This window comes from Cheilinus undulatus, linkage group 4 (assembly GCF_018320785.1).
Source record: "Cheilinus undulatus linkage group 4, ASM1832078v1, whole genome shotgun sequence".
In the NCBI taxonomy this organism is placed as follows: Eukaryota; Metazoa; Chordata; class Actinopteri; order Labriformes; family Labridae; genus Cheilinus; species Cheilinus undulatus.
In genome coordinates, this window is record NC_054868.1 from 44075911 (window position 1) to 44094244 (window position 18334).

The 18334-nt window shown below is 41.4% G+C and overlaps 1 protein-coding gene across 3 annotated transcripts in view; it reads left to right on the plus strand.

Annotated features, from left to right (window-relative positions):
• Window positions 1–445: 445 nt before the first annotated feature.
• si:dkeyp-9d4.3 (caskin-1) overlaps window positions 446–18334 on the plus strand; it is an 84580-nt gene continuing 66691 nt past the window's right edge. For all 3 annotated transcript variants that reach the window (XM_041786345.1, XM_041786346.1, XM_041786347.1), the window contains exon 1: window positions 446–1088. In XM_041786345.1, the coding sequence (XP_041642279.1) occupies window positions 995–1088 (94 nt within the window). In that variant the 5' untranslated portion in view covers window positions 446–994. The remainder of the gene's footprint in view (window positions 1089–18334) is intronic.

Here is an 18334-nt window from a genome sequence, read left to right on the forward strand (position 1 = left end):
CCTCAGTGACACGGATAGGTGCAGGAAGAGTTAATCCATCACATTTAAACATCAAAGATTGTGATTAATTTGTGATACTTTTACTGTATAGAAATAAAAATGAAATAAATAAGAATAACCTATATAAAAATGGAGAAGTAAAAAGACTTGCAGGCCTAATTCGTTAAACCACATTTAATCAGATTTACATCGACTTGAACTACTGAGGTCTCATGGGTCCGCGCGATCCCGGACTCTCACTGTCCCGCGCTCTGCTGCCTCTCTTGCACGCGACTGATTTCTACATTATTATTACGATGTCAAACGACCTCTCCTGACTTATCTGCCCGCACGCGCGCAGACTCGCGGGCCGGGATTACAACCGCTGGAGTGGCGCGCGCTCAAGTATCTCATGTTTATGTAATGCCGTATGTGAATGCGAGTGAGTGAGTGTGTGTGTTTGTGCGCGCGGGAGCTTGCGCGAGCTGGTCCAGCACAGCGGCGGAGACAGCGGTCACACGTTAGCCGTCAGGGACTCGTGCGTGGTTATTCTGCGGTTTGAAGTCCTCGTGAGGATTGAGAGGTGCGGATTTGACCCAGCAGACGGGAGGGCGCTCGAGCTCCACCGTTTTTCACGCACGGCACGCACGTAGACCCGGTGAAATCGTCACGCGGATTGAATCTGTGGAATCTGTCGCGAGCGTTCTTGCGCGGCCAGAGAGCATCCCGATAGAGCGCAAGGTCCGGTCGGTCGGTCGGTAGGTGGGTCGGTCGGTGGTCAGTGTGGGGTCTCGAGCACCGAGCGTGCAGGGGGAGGTAAAGGGCGGGACTTTGCGCTGGACTCCTGGCCGAACCGGAGCAGCCCACTCCCGGCACCAGCACCCATCCCTCCGCGCCTCGGCTCCAGCGGGAGGCCCGGAGCGGCGGCAGGATGTAGCAGCGGATTAACGGAGGAGAGAGGGGCGCTCAGAGGAAGAGAGCGGGACCGAGCGGACAGAGGAGGGACGGAGGGGACATGGGGAAGGACCAGGAGCTGCTCCAGGCCGTCAAGACCGAGGACTTGCTGACAGCTCAGCGGCTTCTACAGAGACCTCGGCCAGGGAAAGCCAGTCAGTATCCATCCATCCATCCATCCCTTCATCCTGACACACTACACACTTCACACACACTACACAATCAACACACCACACAGAGCCCAGCTTTACCAGGTCAGGACAGTGCAGCCAAAATCTGATGTGATGCCATTTAACCTAAATGGTGCACTCACTGTATTTGTGTGCGCGCGTGCTTTCCTGCTGCATGCATGTGGGTATTAATGTGTGTTTGTGCTATGACGTTGGGTGTGTGATAGTGATGACGTTGCACGTGTGAGAGAAGAGTCATCAGGATGTAATTAGGAGTCAGGAATGCTTGTCACACATTTCCCACCACACACCATTTGTGTGTGTATGACAGCTTGAATGCAGAACATGTGTGAGAGTGTGTAGGGGTGGGCAGTACGGACCAAAAATCATACACTGATATTTTACAGATGGATGGCAAAATCCAATAAATATGCTGAATTTGATTTGTGAAGGAGTTACATAAATAGTTCTGTTGTATGTCAGATCCACATAGGATGAATGTGAAATGTCACACAGGAACTTTTAATAGCAGACAGCGATGGCCCAACCGTGGTAGGGGCTTAAACAGGAGTGGCCTGAAGTATGTGCACTCACATTCAAGAATGAGCGTGACAGTTATTACCTTGTAGAGATGGCTGCACACTAGCCGATTTGCAAATCTTAAGTGATTTTCACAGACATAAAGACAATTTCAAACCATTTTTCATCCTGTAATCTCTGAGTGCACACACGAGATGACTCAGCCGGACCGTGAGTCCACTGAGACCACACACCTGCTTGATCATGTGACGTAGAAGAAGAAAAAGACCGGTTGCTGTTTCTCTCCAGCATGTTTCTTCTTTAGACAGTCGAGGTTTTCCCTCAATGACACACCATAAAGACAGGGATGTTGTTACAGAAGTTGAAAACCGTTTCCTTTGTCACCGACTTTGTCACTCCTTTTTTTTTTTTTCGCCATTTGGTCTGTTTACATTCGTGTCAGCTACCTGTAGAAAGGACTCTGTGCTCTTATTGGTTAACTTCAGTGACACCATAAAACAAATCTGAGATGGCAGGACAAAGATCAAACATGCCTGACTCTTTAGGGAGGTTGTGAGGTACCTCAGATGGGGATGAGTATCAGAATCCTGTACCAACACATTTGATACCTACCATCCAAATTACAAGACAGATTTTGGTGCTTCATTTTGGTTCCTCATGACCTCTATGCGATCCCTGTCACTCCAAAGGAAAGGCATAAAATATGTTACATGTGCTATAGCTTTTATTCAGCTGCTGAGTTTTAAAACCCTTTTATTCCTCTTAAATGTAGCGATTTCATCAGTTTAGCACCAGTATTGAGAAAAAACAATCAGTACCCAACCCTAGTCTCAGACGTGTTCTTGACTCTTATTCCATGACACACAACACAAGACAAAATGACAGATTTTATCTTGACAGGTTCTGATTCCCTACGACTGTCTGGTCAGGCTTTAATGGGGCTGAAAACAAGAACTCTGACCTGGATCTGATAGATACTTCTGTGGTCAGTAAGCAAATTACTATTATGGTGCATTTCCACCAAACAGTCCCAGTCTGTCTTGGTTCACTAAACTCTGATTTTGCTTACATTTTCACAGCCAGTACTGATCCAGCCTCACTTGTAGCGATGGAGTCTATTAGTCTATTAGAGTCTCCATGATGTCTAACCTGCCTGCCAAACCCTTCCCTTGGTAATATTTTCATCCAGAATGCGCCTTGAGTATCCTGAAATAATTGAACTTCTGTGCTGAATGCCAGTGGCATGGTATCACAGTGTACTAGATTAACAAGCAGCTAACCAGCTAACAGGCCAAGCCGACTCATTCATTTATCTGTTTGATATGACATAAAGTCAGATTAATAAGTTCGCTATGATCTGTCAATCCATAAGAAGTGCCGTCAGATCATCTTTTTATACTAATAAGTTAAGAGAACAAAAATGGGTTAGATGTCATACTAGAACAGCTGAATGAATTAGCTCTTTTGAAAGAAATGCACCCCCCTTACCTGGGGGTTGGAGGAGGTTATCATCCATATTTTTATGAATCTGCAGACATCAGTCACATACATAGTGGAAATGAAGGGACAGCGATCAGCAGCATTTGGCTCAGCTCAGTAATAACAGCAATCTTCCAACTCCCAGATGGCTCTTCATTTAGTACCATTTTGGCTTTTATGTTTATTAAAGGTCACATATTTTACAATTTTAAGACAAGTTCATATTGTTCCCAGAGGCCCCCAAAACATGCCTGTGAAGTTTGTTGCTGAAAATACACTCCAGTGTTGGATTTTTGCATGTCTAAAAACCCCTCTGTTTCAGTCCTGGTCGTAACGAGCTGTTTCTGTGTCTGTGGCTTTAAATGTTAACCAGCTGTCTGACTCTGCCCCCTGGCCACGCCCCCTCTCAGGAAATGGATCAGCTGGCAGCTGAGAGGAGGAACAGGAGAGGAGGGTGGAACTTTCTTCCAAGTGGGGAGGGCCAACTGGACCTGGGGGCGGGGCTAACTCCCCACATGACATCATGAAGGGAAAATCTGAGAACGGCTTGTTTCAGCACATGTTTTCTGAAAGGTGGAGAAAGAGAAGGGAATTAAGTTTTTTTATCCTTGGGAGGATTTTGGACAGGCCGGGGCACATATTTTCGTCAGAAAAGCTTGAAAAAAGTGTATTTTGCATAATATGTGACCTTTAAACCAAATTAAAATAGGGGACTGACTCACTTTTATGTGGCTCACATAAATGACTTCAGCTTGAAACTTTTCATTTTGAATTAATGTCAATATATCAAGGACCAACAACTATATTTGCTAAATGGTACCATCACCATTTACTTAAAAAACACATTCATGACAAAATGAAACCTCCCATACAAAAGGGTTTGGGAAGGGCAGGACTTATCAGAAACACTCCTAGAAGGTGACTGGACAAATGTTCTGTCAGTCATGTTTATTATGGGCCAATCAGAGAGGCAAGACAAAATTAGGTAGTAGGCATGCACAGCTCCATTAGCAGCCTGAGCTTGACAGGCTGGTGCTGCCGTAGTTTATAAACAGTGGAGCTTGTTGGAGGACAAAACTCATAATGAAGCCAGTCAGGAAAAGTGCAAAAACTTATTTTCTACCAAGAGAAGCTTTCGCTGTGGCTCTTTGCGCTTCATTTGATAAAGAAACGTAGTCCAGCTCTGACAAAACTGCTGCTAAACTTTACCTAAATGCAAAGCTGGCAGCAGCCATTGCTCTCAGCTTCTAGTACATGCTACTGCCTCATTCTCCTTACATGATGCTGACTGGTTACGTTTTGTGTTATTCCATTATTACTGCTGTCACATGGGAAATGAATATTCTTTTAACCAATCAGCAGACTGCAGTGAGTCTAGGCTCCCCTATTTAGGGTTGGATGGGTATGCTTGGTACCCCAGTAACAAATTTAGGATGGTACAGATCAGTTAATTAGGTACCTTTCTCAACTTTATTCAGTGAAATGCAAATAATTGTGCATCATGCTTAACTGATCTAGACCACCTTGTGGCAGCACAATTCTTGCTGTAATAATCTTTTTAATGAGCATTAGGCCTGGCTTTTTTTTTTCCCATCGATACATGCTGTATCTATAATATTTTCTTAGCCTGTATCTCCTTTTAAAATAGATAAATCTATCTTAATAATGTGATATATTTCCCAGCCCTACATTACACATGTGAGAAGAATCACCAAGATGAAGAAGCTAAAAATGCCTGTGACACATTTGTGTGTGACAGCTTGAAAACCCTAAATGTAAATGTCTGTGTTAGTGCGAGTTTCTATGTGTGTATTACTGTGTGTTTTCAATGTTAGTGAGTGTTGGGAAGAGTGAGTGAGTGTGTGTCTGAGAGTGAGAGGTGAAAGTACACGAAGGTCCTACACCGCTCTCGGGACAGGGAGGATTATTGGTGTGTGAAGGCGCCAGATGTTTGTGGTAATAATGTGATGGTCGTCAGTGCGCACGTGCAGACATTTACATGCGTGCACAGATGTGGCGCTCAGACCGTCGGTGCATGTGTGCGTGAGGATGCTTGACGTGGAGTCAGCTGGGACTTGAGGTGATAATTAGATTTCAATTACAGCCTTGAAACTGCTCTCCTCCTCTCCAGTTTCATCTCCACACTCTGGATTTATCTCCTCTCCCCCTTTTTGGTCTCTCCTCTCTCTTCCTCTCCATCTTTCCTCCTCATCATCTTTTGCCTCTCTCTTTCCTTTTCTTCTCCTCTCTTTATCCCACTTCTTTCTCTTCTATTTCCCTCTTCTCTTTTTATAATATTTCCTCTAGGGATGTACCAATATCAAATCTTTTTTAGACTAAGTACTCATACATGAGCACTCACTGACATGAAGTAAAAATATGAAATTTTAAAAGTGGGTATGTTAATAAAGAGAAATAATTTACCCTGTTAACCAATCAATATACTATTAGAATCTCAATGTCAAAAAAATCAAACATATTGCTAATTTTTATACTCATTAATCATCATTTAACATGCTTTTCAATTAAAATGTGAGCAATTATGTGAAATTTGTCCCTCTAATACAAATCATACTAAAATCACAATATAAGTCAAAGTAATTACATCTTAATTTAAACTTAGCACAAAAAGAAAGGAAATTTTAGCTTAGTAGACTATTTCTTTGTTGTAACAATGCTTTTTGGCAATAAATCTTATAACCCTGGAAAGCCTATTTATCTGCCTTATACATGGCGCCACATTTGTAAGGAACTTGGGTTTGTGGGATGAGCAGCAGAGCTGAGTATGTGGGTTGCACTTATGAAAAATTAGCCAAATCTTCTCTGCCAATGCCAAACAGCTGATTTGTTGTTTCTACTGACTCTTATTTTATGCTTTTGGCACCCCCAGATGCTGGCAATAAGGTGCTAATCAGGCACTGCTACAGGGGTCAGTAGGCCGCATGCCATGTTTGACAGATCTGGATAGGGCAACTTCAAGCTGCTGTTCTGCAAAACTAAATTATAGCATTATTTGGAGTGAGTACCATCTGAAAACTGAAGGCCAAGTTTCATATAACAGGGACACGCCATGAAGTGGGCATCCTAAGAAGACCGTTTCCTCACCCTGTCAGCCCTGAGGAACTGTAGGCTGTCTTCTACAGACATGCAGTCAAGGTTTGCGGGATGATATGGCTGACTCTGCCTAGACATTACAGAACAGACTGTAGCAACCAATCATAGGGCTGCCATGACTGTCCCTCACCAGCAGGCCCGTTTGCGCAGGTGCCAGCAACACATGCACTGGAACCTGAACACGTGGCGGAGTGTTATATTCAGCAATGAGTCCAGATTCTGCCTTCAGCAGTTGGATCATTGAGTCAACGTGTGGAGAAGATGCGAAGGACTGATTATGCTGACTATGCTGATTGCTGCACCAATAGAGTCACATCTTTTGTGGAGGCAGTGTAAGGTTCTTCCACACGCTACTAAGGCTGCTGTTTGTTAGATGAATCAATTGTTAAATCGCAATATGTTGTGTTTATTCAGACTTCAATCATCAATTCAATTTGGCATTTTCTTCATGGGCACAACCCACATTCTCAGCTCTGCTGCTCATCCCACAAATATATGATCCTCACAAATGTGGCACCATTTAATGGAGAACTAAACTGGCTTTCCAACAGTATAAGATTTATTGCCAAGAAGGATTGTTGCAATAAAGAAATAATCTACCAAACAAGGGCCAAGTTTATTGATTTTTAACTTCTGGCATTTTAGCCTTTTCCCCTAACCCTAACCAAAGGTTTAATCTGATTTCATTTTGGAACTTTCAGCATGTGTTTCTGGTCTGACAGAGACGACAACTCACCATAGTGGTCTGCAAGAGGGGGCATCTGAGATCTGCAGTCTGCAGCCAGACTGTCTTATATCACCAAACTGCTGACATGACTCCAACTTCACCCACCTGAATGATTAATGAGAGGTTAACATCATGCCTGGAGCTCACATGGACTAGTAATTAGGTTGTGCCCGTGTACACAGGATGTCCAGGCTTAAGTCTGGCCTGTGGCCCCTTTCCTGCATTTCCCCTCTCTCTCCTCCCTGTTCCTCACTCTATGCCCTGTCCTCCTCTATGAATTAAGGCATAAAAGCAAAGAAACATATCTTTAAAACAGAGCTTAGGCTTGCTATCAACACTGATGTTGGTGCAGCCCCTCCCCTCTCCTCCCATTTTACTTCCTCTAGCCTCCTCCTCTCTCCTCCCATCTCTCCTCCAATCTTTCAGTCCTTTCCTCCTCTCTTTTTCTCTCACACCTTCCTCTTTCCTCCCCTGTCATTTCCTGTCTTTCCCTCCCTGCTCTCATCCTCTTCATTCTTTCTCCCCTTGTTTCTTTCCCTGCTCTCCAAAATCTTGCCCTGTCATCTTCCTTTGACCTCCCCTGTTCTCCCTCCCTTTCTTCTCCCCTCTTCTTCTCCTTTCCTCCTTCTTTCCCTCTGTTTCCTCGTGTGTTCTCCTCCTTTTCCTGCCCTTGCCACTCCTCCCAAATCTTACCTTCTCATCTCTTTTTTCACCTGCTCCCCTTCCTCCCCCTCTCCTCCCTTCCTTTTTCGCTCTCCTCTCTTCTGCTTCCATTTCCTCTCCTGTCCTCCCCTACTCAATCTTCCCCTCTCCCCTCCTTTATCTCCCACCGTTTCGTCTACCTCTCCTCTCTCCTCTCCTCTGGTGTGCGTTCGTATCTGGACATTCCAGCAGTGCCATGGAAAAGAAAAATGCTTCTCCTCAAATGCCAGAACAGATCAGCGCTGAGTGCTCAGTCCACTGCACACTGACAAAAGAGAAAAGGGGGAGGTGGGACAGGGGGTGTGGGGGAGCAAGGGGGTGAGGCGAGCAGTTAGGATGAGAGAGGAGACGTGTGAGGGTGCAGGGCAGGAGGAGACGTGAATTCAGGGAGGTAAAGAGACTGGGATGATGGGAAAAAGGTTAAATGGTGGCTTATGCACGGTGTGACAGCGTGACTCCAGGTTTATGTTTGAATAATTAAACAGGAAGTCAGGTTTCTCTGCTGGAGAATCACTGTCTTCACACACACTCCAACACCTCCAACACACACACAATCACAGGCCTGCCTGCTTAGAAACACTTAAGGTGTGAGTCAGACGTCTGCCCGCGTTTGTTTTATTAACTGTATGATAATGATGAGGGCGGTGGGAGCTGCTTTAGTGGCTGTTTGCTCCGTCAAAATGGCACCATTCAAGGATGGAGATAAAGAAACAAAGAGGTGACAGGAATATCAAGTCCTTTTCACCACACTGACTCTCCCTCTTGGTTGCTGTTGGACAAAAAGGCTCTGTTTTCTCTGACAAAATGAAGCAACATCTACATTTTTCACTCTTACCCACTTGCTTTCCTAAAGAGATGAATGCCCCTCATGTAGGGATGAGAGATATAAGAGTGTGCCAATATACATTATGTTGACAAAAATGTTTGGCCGCACCTGTTTAATATTGAATTCAGATGTTTTAGCCAGACCTGTTTCTTCCATGCTGGACTGTAAGTGATTTTATCAGAAAGTGGAAGCGTTTAGGAACAACAGCAGAAGAGCCACAAAGCAGGGGCCAACAGGCGCATGGTGCTTAAAAGGTGTCACATTCTGCTGATTCCATAACTAAAGAGTTCCCAACTTCCACTGGCATTAATTTAAGCACAAAATTTGTGCAGTGGGAGCTTCACAGAATGGGTTTCCGTGGCCGAGCAGCTGCATGCAAGCCTCACATCGCCAAGTCCAGTGCCAAGAGTCAGATTGAGAGTTTCAAAGCACACCAGCACTTGACCGTGGAGCAGTGGAGCAGAGTAGAGTGTCCAATCACGTTTCTCTGTTTGGCAGTCAGATGGGTGAGTCTGGGTTGGGTGGATGTCAGGAGAACATTACCTGCCCGACTGCATTGTGCCAGCTGTGAAGTTTGTTGGTAACCTTGCAAAGCAGATGGAGACGCCCGTTTCCTTTTTTTTTGTCACTGGTGAATCCATCTTGCAAAGCTCCCATCTGAACTGTCTGGGCCTGGTTAGAAAGTGACAGGACCAATCAGCGATGAGGGGCGGTACTTTCAGGCTCAGCAGAGTCGTGACCTTAACAAGCAGCAGCAGGAGCTGGTGCAGTTACGGAGGAAGAGATTAGCCTGGATGCTGCTAAAGCGCCAGTTTTATCAGAACTTGACATTTCTTTGTTAAAAGAAGAACAAAGAACAGCAGTGAGTGGTTTTCTTTTCAAAAACAGCAAAAGTCGAGTACTTACATGTCTGCAGTCGTCATGTTTCACGTTAATCCTTAGTAGCTACGCAGCTCGATAGCGGCTACGTCACGTGTTTTGTTGCTCTGATTGGCCCGTAGAGATGTGACAGGCAGAACGTTCATCCAATTACCCTCCGAGTTTTTTCAAAGCCTCTGCTTTTTTTCAAACGTTTCCTGTTGAAGCTTTCCCAGATGGATGTGTGAAACACATCCATCTGGCGTGTCAGGTTAGTCTGTTGGAGGAGGGATAAAGATAAACAGCCAAATCTGGAGTGTTGAATTCACAGTGTTAAACATTTATGAGTAATTTTTACTCCATTCAGAGTTAAATAACCTTCAGTGTTGGAGTTAAATGACTGTGTTGAACCAACTCTGAAGAGAGCCAATTGCTAGAAGCCCCGCCCACTATGATTTCTAATCTGGGAGATCATGCCTCTGGGCAGATTGTTTAAATGTGTTTGGATGTTGCACAGTGATCACAGCTGGGATTCCTCTGCTCCTGTTTTTGGTGGACAACTGTTTTTTATGTTAGACACTTCTGCACCGTGGGTGAAGTTATCCATCCAGTTAGTGACTTCCTGCTGTTGAGAAAGGGTGCTTTAGAGATAAGGGTGGTTTGCTGATTCACATCAAAGTTTGTTTTCCAACTCTGCATCCGTGTCTTTGCTCCATCCTTACTAGAAAACACCTGACTTTGCTACAGGTGCTCAAATAATTTTTCTCATTGATTATGAAATGTGCATTGCAATGCGCCAGTAATTGAAATTGTAAAAAGTTCAGTTTGACTCCTTAAGTGAAAATAAATGATACCTTGTTTTAAAGTCTTTATTTTAGCAATATTTCCAAGTTTTTCAGCAGTTAATTTCATAAATATTTACACCTTACAACAAGAGGATAACACTTTAATAGTTTAAAATGATGTACTGAGAGAGTACATTTCTAACACTGCAAAGAAGTGTTGAACTGAAGTAAAACTGGTTAGGAGAGTCAAGTTTTTACTCCAGATGGAGTCAATAGTGACACTTAAATAGTGTTACAGTACCAAAGAGCCCCAAAGAGTCAAATCAACACTCTGTCCTGTGGGAATTTGGAATTTGAGAGTGTAGATTTTGCTGTGTTGGGGCTGTTTTTCAGGGTTTGGTCGAGGCCCCATATCTCAGTGAAGGCCAATCTTGACCCTTCAGCATACCAAGACATTTTGGACAATGCGATGCTTCTTACTCTGTGGCAACAGTTTGGGGATGGCTCTTTTCTGTTCCAACATGACTGTACCCCAGCGCACAACGCAGGGACTATAAAGACATGGATTGATGAGTACTGGCCCTCACAGAACCCTGTCCTCAACCCACTGAGCACCTTTGGGATGAACTGGAACAGAGATAGCGAGCCAGACCTTCTCATCCAACGTCAGCACCTGACCTCATAAATGCTCTATAGCAGAGTTTCTCAACTAGTGGGTCAGGACCCAAAAGTGGGTTGCGAAGCTATTTTTAGTGGTGCCTGGAAAAAACTGAGAGATGAAGTCCATGATGTATGGAATGTCTAAGCAGACAGATTAGTCTTATTTTACTCCATTTTTCCATAGTAATAAGTATATTTTGGGGTTTTATAAAGATCTTAACTTTTCCAGGGAAACAAAACTGGATTTGAACCTTAAAGTGCTAACTTTTTTACATGTCCAGAAATGAACCAAAATTTACACGTTGCCATGAGAAATGGAATAAAATGCAATTTATTCATGCATCTCAGTTTAGGGCTTTTATAATGACAAGCTTGTCCTGTTTCTCCTTTCAGTTAGTTTTGTTCTATAGGTACAAATAGAGTTTACAAATTTCAATATTTTAATGTAAGTTGTTTAAAATTTTAAGGAATTGGGATGCAGCTTGTCATTTAGGAGGCGGTGGTGGGTCCCGAGGCGAGACCAGTTGAGAACCACGGCTCTACAGAATGAATCACAGAAACACTCCAAACTTTCCATGAGATTGATGTAATGGTCAGTCGTCCCAGTACTTTTGTCCATATAGTGCAGGGGTCGTCAAGTACATTTGCACAAGAGCCAGATTTAGTTTATTTGTATTTTCTTTCAAAATGCAGGACATTTTTAGGCATTACCAGTGAGATCTATCCCTATTATCTGTAATGCAGCAGGCCACAAGGACACAGGTCTGACAACAGAGTTGGCTGGGTCCCTGAAAATCCCAGAGAATGGGCCCTCCACAGTTGTGGTTTAGTACCAGTGTTAACTCATTTTTGCCACTTTTAACCCCTTTTTGATCATTTTTGTGCCTTTTTGCTTCTTTAACCCAATATTGTGCAAAATTTAACCCCTTTTTAACCACTTTACTTGCATGTTTTATCCCCTTTTTGCAACTCTTATCCATTTTTGACACTTATCTTCTATTTTTGCCACTTTTTAACCCCTTTTCATTACATTTTTTGACAATTTTTGCAACTTTAAAAACATTTTTTGCCACTTCCAACCGATTTTTGATACTTTTTGCCTCCCCTTTGTGCCACTCTTTTATCCATTTTCACCGCTTTTCTTTTACTTTTGCCACTTTTTAAACCCTTTTCATTACTTTTTTGCTATATTTTTTGTCATTTGTAACCAATTTTTGCCCCTTTTTCCTCTTTTAACCATTTTTTGCCACATTTTATCCTCTTTTCACAACTTTTTCTGCCAATTCCTGTCCCTTTGTGCCGCTCCACAACCCATTTTGCCACTTATCACCCATCTTTGCTGCTCTCTAACCCCTTTTCACCACTTTATCTGGTCATTTTTGCAGCACTTCTGCCAACCTTATCCCCTTCTTAAAAATCTAATTATGACAGTAAAGTTCAGTAAAAACAGATCAAATGTCAAGTCATTCTAAAACTAAATCAGTGTTTATTGTGGGATGGATTTAATAGCTGTAGGCTTTTAAAGCTAAAGGATACTCTTAAACCACAACATTGTCCTTTTCTCCTTTTCTGAATTTAATGATCTTTCGGGGGTTGGACAAGAATCTTTGGGGGGCCTGATATGGCCCCCAGGCCACCAGTTGATATAGTGTATTACTATAAATTCAAGGTTATTAGTATCGCAGTTTTAAAAACCCTACAGTCCTCCTCTCTGGTGTTTGCAAAGGAATATTTAGCAAGCTGCCGTTTAGCTTAGCTTTGCATACAGGATTGAAACTGACAGATAAAGTTACAAGGAAAATGTTAATGTGAATGATTTGGGTTTTTGCATGCCTCCAATCATTAAAAAGCATTTTCTTTAAAGTTGTAAAAAGTCTAAGATGAGCCATTTCTGAAGTCTGAATAGATATAAAGTTTTGAATCAGACATTAAAAGTTTTAGTAGTAAATATTCCCCCTGCTCCCTCTGATATAAAGTTTTGAATCAGACATTAAAAGTTTTAGTAATAAATATTCCCCTGCTCCCTCTGGAAACCCAAACCAAAAATATTTCTTACTGATCTTTCCATTTTTTGCTACACACAACTTTTTGTTCCTCATGCAAACAGAAATCATGGCCATAAAAATACAGATTCATTTGACAAGAAGCCCCAGTAAAAAAAAATGTTTTTCAGACTTGAAGATAAAATGTGTGTTTTTCTGAGGAACTATTTCCAGCGGTTCATCAATACAGACAATGCTCTAGTAAGTATTTTAGGCCTGAGGAAGCTGCGTGAGGAGGAGCCTCAAAATAATCCCTGCTCATTGTTACAGAGGAACATGTGTACAGTGGAACAGTGTGTGTCAGAGATGTGTTTTAATAACTTCAGACAAAAATAGAGCTTTATGGTACAGAGGAAACAGGATTTATTCATTGTTGGTGTTTGACTTGTCGTGTAGAGTATCTCTGGTCTTATCTGGTGCATTAAAGGGATACTTCAACATTTTGGCAAATTTGTCCATTGCCATATTTCCTATAGTCTTAGTTATAGGTTCGTTACCTTCAGTTGTCGGTGCAAGCTGTTTCTAGATCGCCGCTGCCGAGTTCGGACCTGCTGTGCCAACTCAATGTAAGCAGATGGTATTCCAGCTTTCCCTCATCAAACTCATCAAATACACAATCCAACAACTCCAAAATGCTCTCGTGGACAAGTTGTGACTTGTACATTCACCACGCTATGAAATAATCATGGAACATTACGAGACAGAGATGTTTTAAAGCTAAATGCAAAGCCGGAACTACACTCCAGACATGGCTGCTGCACTGTGTCACTCCGCCCAGTGGTTTACTCAAGAAATAGTTCCGAGTATTTGCTTCATGTGTCGTAATGTTACATAATTATACGTTATTATTTCATAGCGTGATGAATGTACAGGTCACGACTCATAAGGGGTTAAAAAGATCTAGGTGGGAGCCAGGCCATTAAGAGCTTTAAAAGTAAACATTAAAAACACTTCTAAAACATACTGGGGGCCAGTGTAGAGAGGATAAATTTGGAGTGATGTGCTCAGATCTTCTAGCTTTGATACTCATTTATTACCAAAAAGTAATAAAGTGTCAAACATTTAGACAAGCTCAGTCTCTGTACTGTATGTAGCTGACAATATGGCGTTAAAAGCCGTTTTATAACAAGTCTCCTGCAGATGTTTCTGAACATTGGCAATGGTTTCCTTATTTACAATAATGTCATTGATTTAGAGCCACAAGCACAGCTGCATCATTACTGACTCCATTCAGTGTGTTACAAGCAGCTGGAACTGGCATTCGTATAATTTGCCATCAGCTTTTGGCAGGCATACAGTGACATTTCACCTGTTTTACTTCTTTCTTGTTTTCATTTGTGGCACAAGAGCAACAGGTGTTAAATATGAAATGTGGTTCACCTTCTCTGAATACTGCTGACATTTTCACGCCTCTGTGTTTGCAGCCGAGGTTTGATGTTTTTGGGTTGTCTGGGATCGATCTTGTGATCTTGATATCTCAGGAACTTTTTGAGGGATTGTCTCCAAACTATGTGCAAATGTTCACTCTGACTTGGGGATGAACAGGTTCGATTTTTTTAGGAGGTCAGAGGTCATTACGTCCCTTTTTTGCCTCTTACGTAATTTTGATGAATCATACTACCACAGAAACCCCCAATCCTCTTCTTGACCCACCACTGTACTGTCACTGTTTGGTGACAGTATGCTTCACATGGTGAGAACATGCAAGAAACACCCTGTCCAACTGGGATTTGAACCAGGAACCTTCTTGCCGTGAGCAGGCCAGCCCACAGAATTGGCAGAGCCCCCCAGAAAACAGTGAATGGGCCCCCCACAGTTGAGATTTACTGACTATATCAATGGATGGATCAGTAGGTGCTAGCATCCTGGCTAACAGTTACCTCATTCTGGAGCTGAAAAGTTTGTGAAGCTATCATTGGGTTCTGATGTTTAAGTTATTTATGCATGACATGTAGGCTAATTATAGCCAGAAAATTAATTTTTTTCGGATCTGAAATGTTTATTTCACTTTCTAATGAAATCTAAAAAAATCTAAATTTCCATAAAATTTAACTTTTTTTTTGTTTTAATCTCATTTGATACATTTGGTGTTTTTGGTAACTGATAATCCACTAGAGGGCATTTTTATCATTTATCAGATTGTATTCAGAAGTTTATTTTTTAGTCATTTATGATCATTTTGATTTGATATAGTTATCTTAAAAGTATGTATTAAATATGATACAACAGGCTTTAAGGGGTTAAACCAATTTTGTGCCACTTTTTAACCATTTTACTGCCATTTTTGCTGATTTTAGCCAATTTTCTGCCAATTTCAACCCATTTTTCCACTCTTTAACCACTTTTCACCATTTTTAGCACCAATTTTTGCTACTTTTAGAAAATTTTATTTGCCACTTTAAATACATTTTTGCCGTTTTTAATAGTTTTTGCCACTTTTTAACCACCTTTCAACATTTTTACTGCCATCTTTTGCCACAATAGCAAACATTGCCACTTTTTAACTGCTTTTCCCCATTTTTACTGCACATTTTGCCAGTTTTTCCTTTCTTAACACATATTTGCTGCTTAATTCCATTGTTTTCCTCTTTTAACCCATTTCTGCCACTTTTAACCAAGTTTTGCCACACTTTAACCACTTTTCACCTCTTATTTCTGACAATTTGGCTACTTTTTATCTGCTTTTTGCCAGTTTAACAGCCATTTTGCCACTTCTTCCTAATTTTTCCCTTCTTTTGCAATTATTTAATTATTTTTTCCATTGCAGCTTTCTTTAATTCCTTCTACTTTACTCTCTGGTATCCTGACATTTGTGCACATCTTTGCTTAGCTTTGAGCATTACCAATAAAAAGTAAAGAAAATGGGTTTACATTTTGAAATAATTTAGGTAATTTTGTAATCCAGATTAAATGTAAATATGTTTTTTGTAGTTAAATTATTTTCTGACCTCCATGGGCTCCACATTTGGCTAGGCCCCTGAAAGCTTTCCCCCTATCCCCCCTTATAGGTGGACTTGGCTGTGAGGTAATGGCGCTAACCCCTGAATCACTGCACAGCTAAATGATGCCCTAAATTTCCCCAACTGTTTTGTACTTAGTGCACAGATAGATAGAGACGCTTTTGTCTTTGTTTTTGTACTTTTAAACATTACAAGACAAAACAAGCTGATCCCCAGAGAGCACTTTAAGGAGGCTGACATTTCTCTTTAAGTCTAATTCCTGCTGTCATGTTTAAAGAAGAGCAGAACACTCTTTGGCACTCTCTTTACACTTTCTTTTCATTTTTGCCATTTGCCACTACTGACCTAGATTCTCCAGAAAGCTGAAATGAGTTTAATGCATAATAAATCTGCCAAAGCCTCTAACTCTATTTCAAAAGGTTTAATATGAAGACATGGAAAGTTACTTGTTAACATTTTCTCCTCTTATTGTCCCAGCTCACCCGGGAAGCTTCAAGCACCTCTAGACTAATGAAATGGGGTACAAGACATCCTCATTAGAAGAACTGGAGCGCCACGAAAAATCAACCACACAACTTTAGTATTTGCAGCAGCAATGATTCAAACTTCAACTCTCAGATAAACAGTAAAACATCTATTTACTGTGGTATATTTTACTCCAGCATACATCTGCATGTGTTTTAGTGTCATAGTTTAGTGTGACTTTGTCCTGTGAGTAAAATGTGATGCATTTCCTGCTCTATTTAAAGACCGTGACCCTGCGTTGGCTCACTGAAACATATGTGTGCAGTCGTCTGCAGCAGAAATAGAACAGACACATCCAGGATGGCTTTTTGCTTTAAGGCGTTAAACTAAAAGTCTGAATTTATGATGACAGGCGAAATCTGAGGCGCTGAAAAAGTGGACTTCAGAACATTTTCTGGTAATGAGAACCCCTGAGAAGCACTCCACTTCACCTCTCCTGAGGTTTGGGGGTGAATCTGCTCAGCTACACTAAAAGTAAGTTTCACTGGTGGAGGCGAGACAGTTGGCGCTCTCTGTTAAATCTAAAGGGAATGACGGGATGCTCAATCGTCTGAAATAGCAACAGTTTGAGGGAGATGCTGCAAAATAATATCACGGTAATCGGTGCCAAGTGATTGACAGTCAGCGAGAATGGCGCATAGGATTGGTTGTCATGGTTACAGGGGCTTGGTTGCAGTGTTTTGCCTAAAATTATCATAAAGAAATATGAACCCTGGCCCGAGGACAGAATCAGAGACGCATTATGGTAATGCCCGCAGACCAACAGAGAAGGAGAATACATAAATCTGAAATATCAGGATTCAAATTTAAGCATCTGATGAAATTGGGCAGATAGCTCTTAGAAATAAGAGTGTGTTTCAGGAAAAAAGGTCTGAAAATAGGATTCTTTTTTAAAGTCTAAGTGATACCTTGTCTCGGGCAGCTACATCCGAGTATTTGATTAAATATACATCATGGTTTTGGGTCAGACTTGGAGCTTTATTAAATAATGCTGTGATTCAGAATTCATGTTGTAAAGGAAAGATAATCTTAAGAGGGAAGGCTGTAGTACAAAATAGCCTTTTTTAAAAATGTGAACCACTTTTCTTAAAACAAAATAGCTTTTTTGGTAATGTTAACAATCAGGATGGGCACAAACCAGTCAGAAAGTTAAGTCAGACTTCATGGCTAAGCTGATGTGCACATATGTCAGGATGCCAGAGAGTAAAGCAGAGGGAGCCGAAATAACTTTAAGGGAAAATTAATTAAAAAACTGTGAAAAGAGATTAAAAAAAAGTGGTAAAAATTGATGGCAAAAGTGGTGGAAAGAAGTTATGGAGTGGCAAAAATGGGCTAAGAAAGGCAAAAAGGGGCAAAAATGTGCAGAAATAATGATGAAAAGCAGGTAAAAACTGGCAACAATGAGTTACAGAGACAAAAATATGCAAAAAGTGTCATCAGTGGGTTAAAAATGGCAGAAAGAATCACAAAATGGGAATTTAATATAGTGAAAAGGGTTTAAAAGGAATCAAAAATGGGTTAAAAGTTGCAAGAATTGTATAAAAGAGGCAAAAATGGGATAAAGGTTTGAAAAAATTGGGAAAGAATAAGTGGAATCATGATGAAAAAGGGTCTAAAAGTAGCATGAATAAGTACTTTAAACATCAGAACCCAGTAATAGATTTACATACTTTTCAGCTCCAAAATGAAGTAACTGTTAGCCGGGATAGAACCAATGCTAGTGATCCACAAATATCAATAAATCACAACACATTCACTTGGTTTTTCAGGGGTCCAGACAATTCTGGGTGAAGTGAGTAGAGTTGCTGAATGGATGTGATCATCCATATTTCTAAATATCTTTTAAAACTTTCTCAGTTTTTTTGATACCTACTGATTTGGAACAATACAATCTTTACCACTTCAATGATTGGCAGTATTAAAGAGTACTGAAGTTTAAAAAAACATCGATGTCATTTTGACAAAAAGCTGCCACAAGCAAAGAGACCGATCAGCTGTGGTCCGTTAAGATTC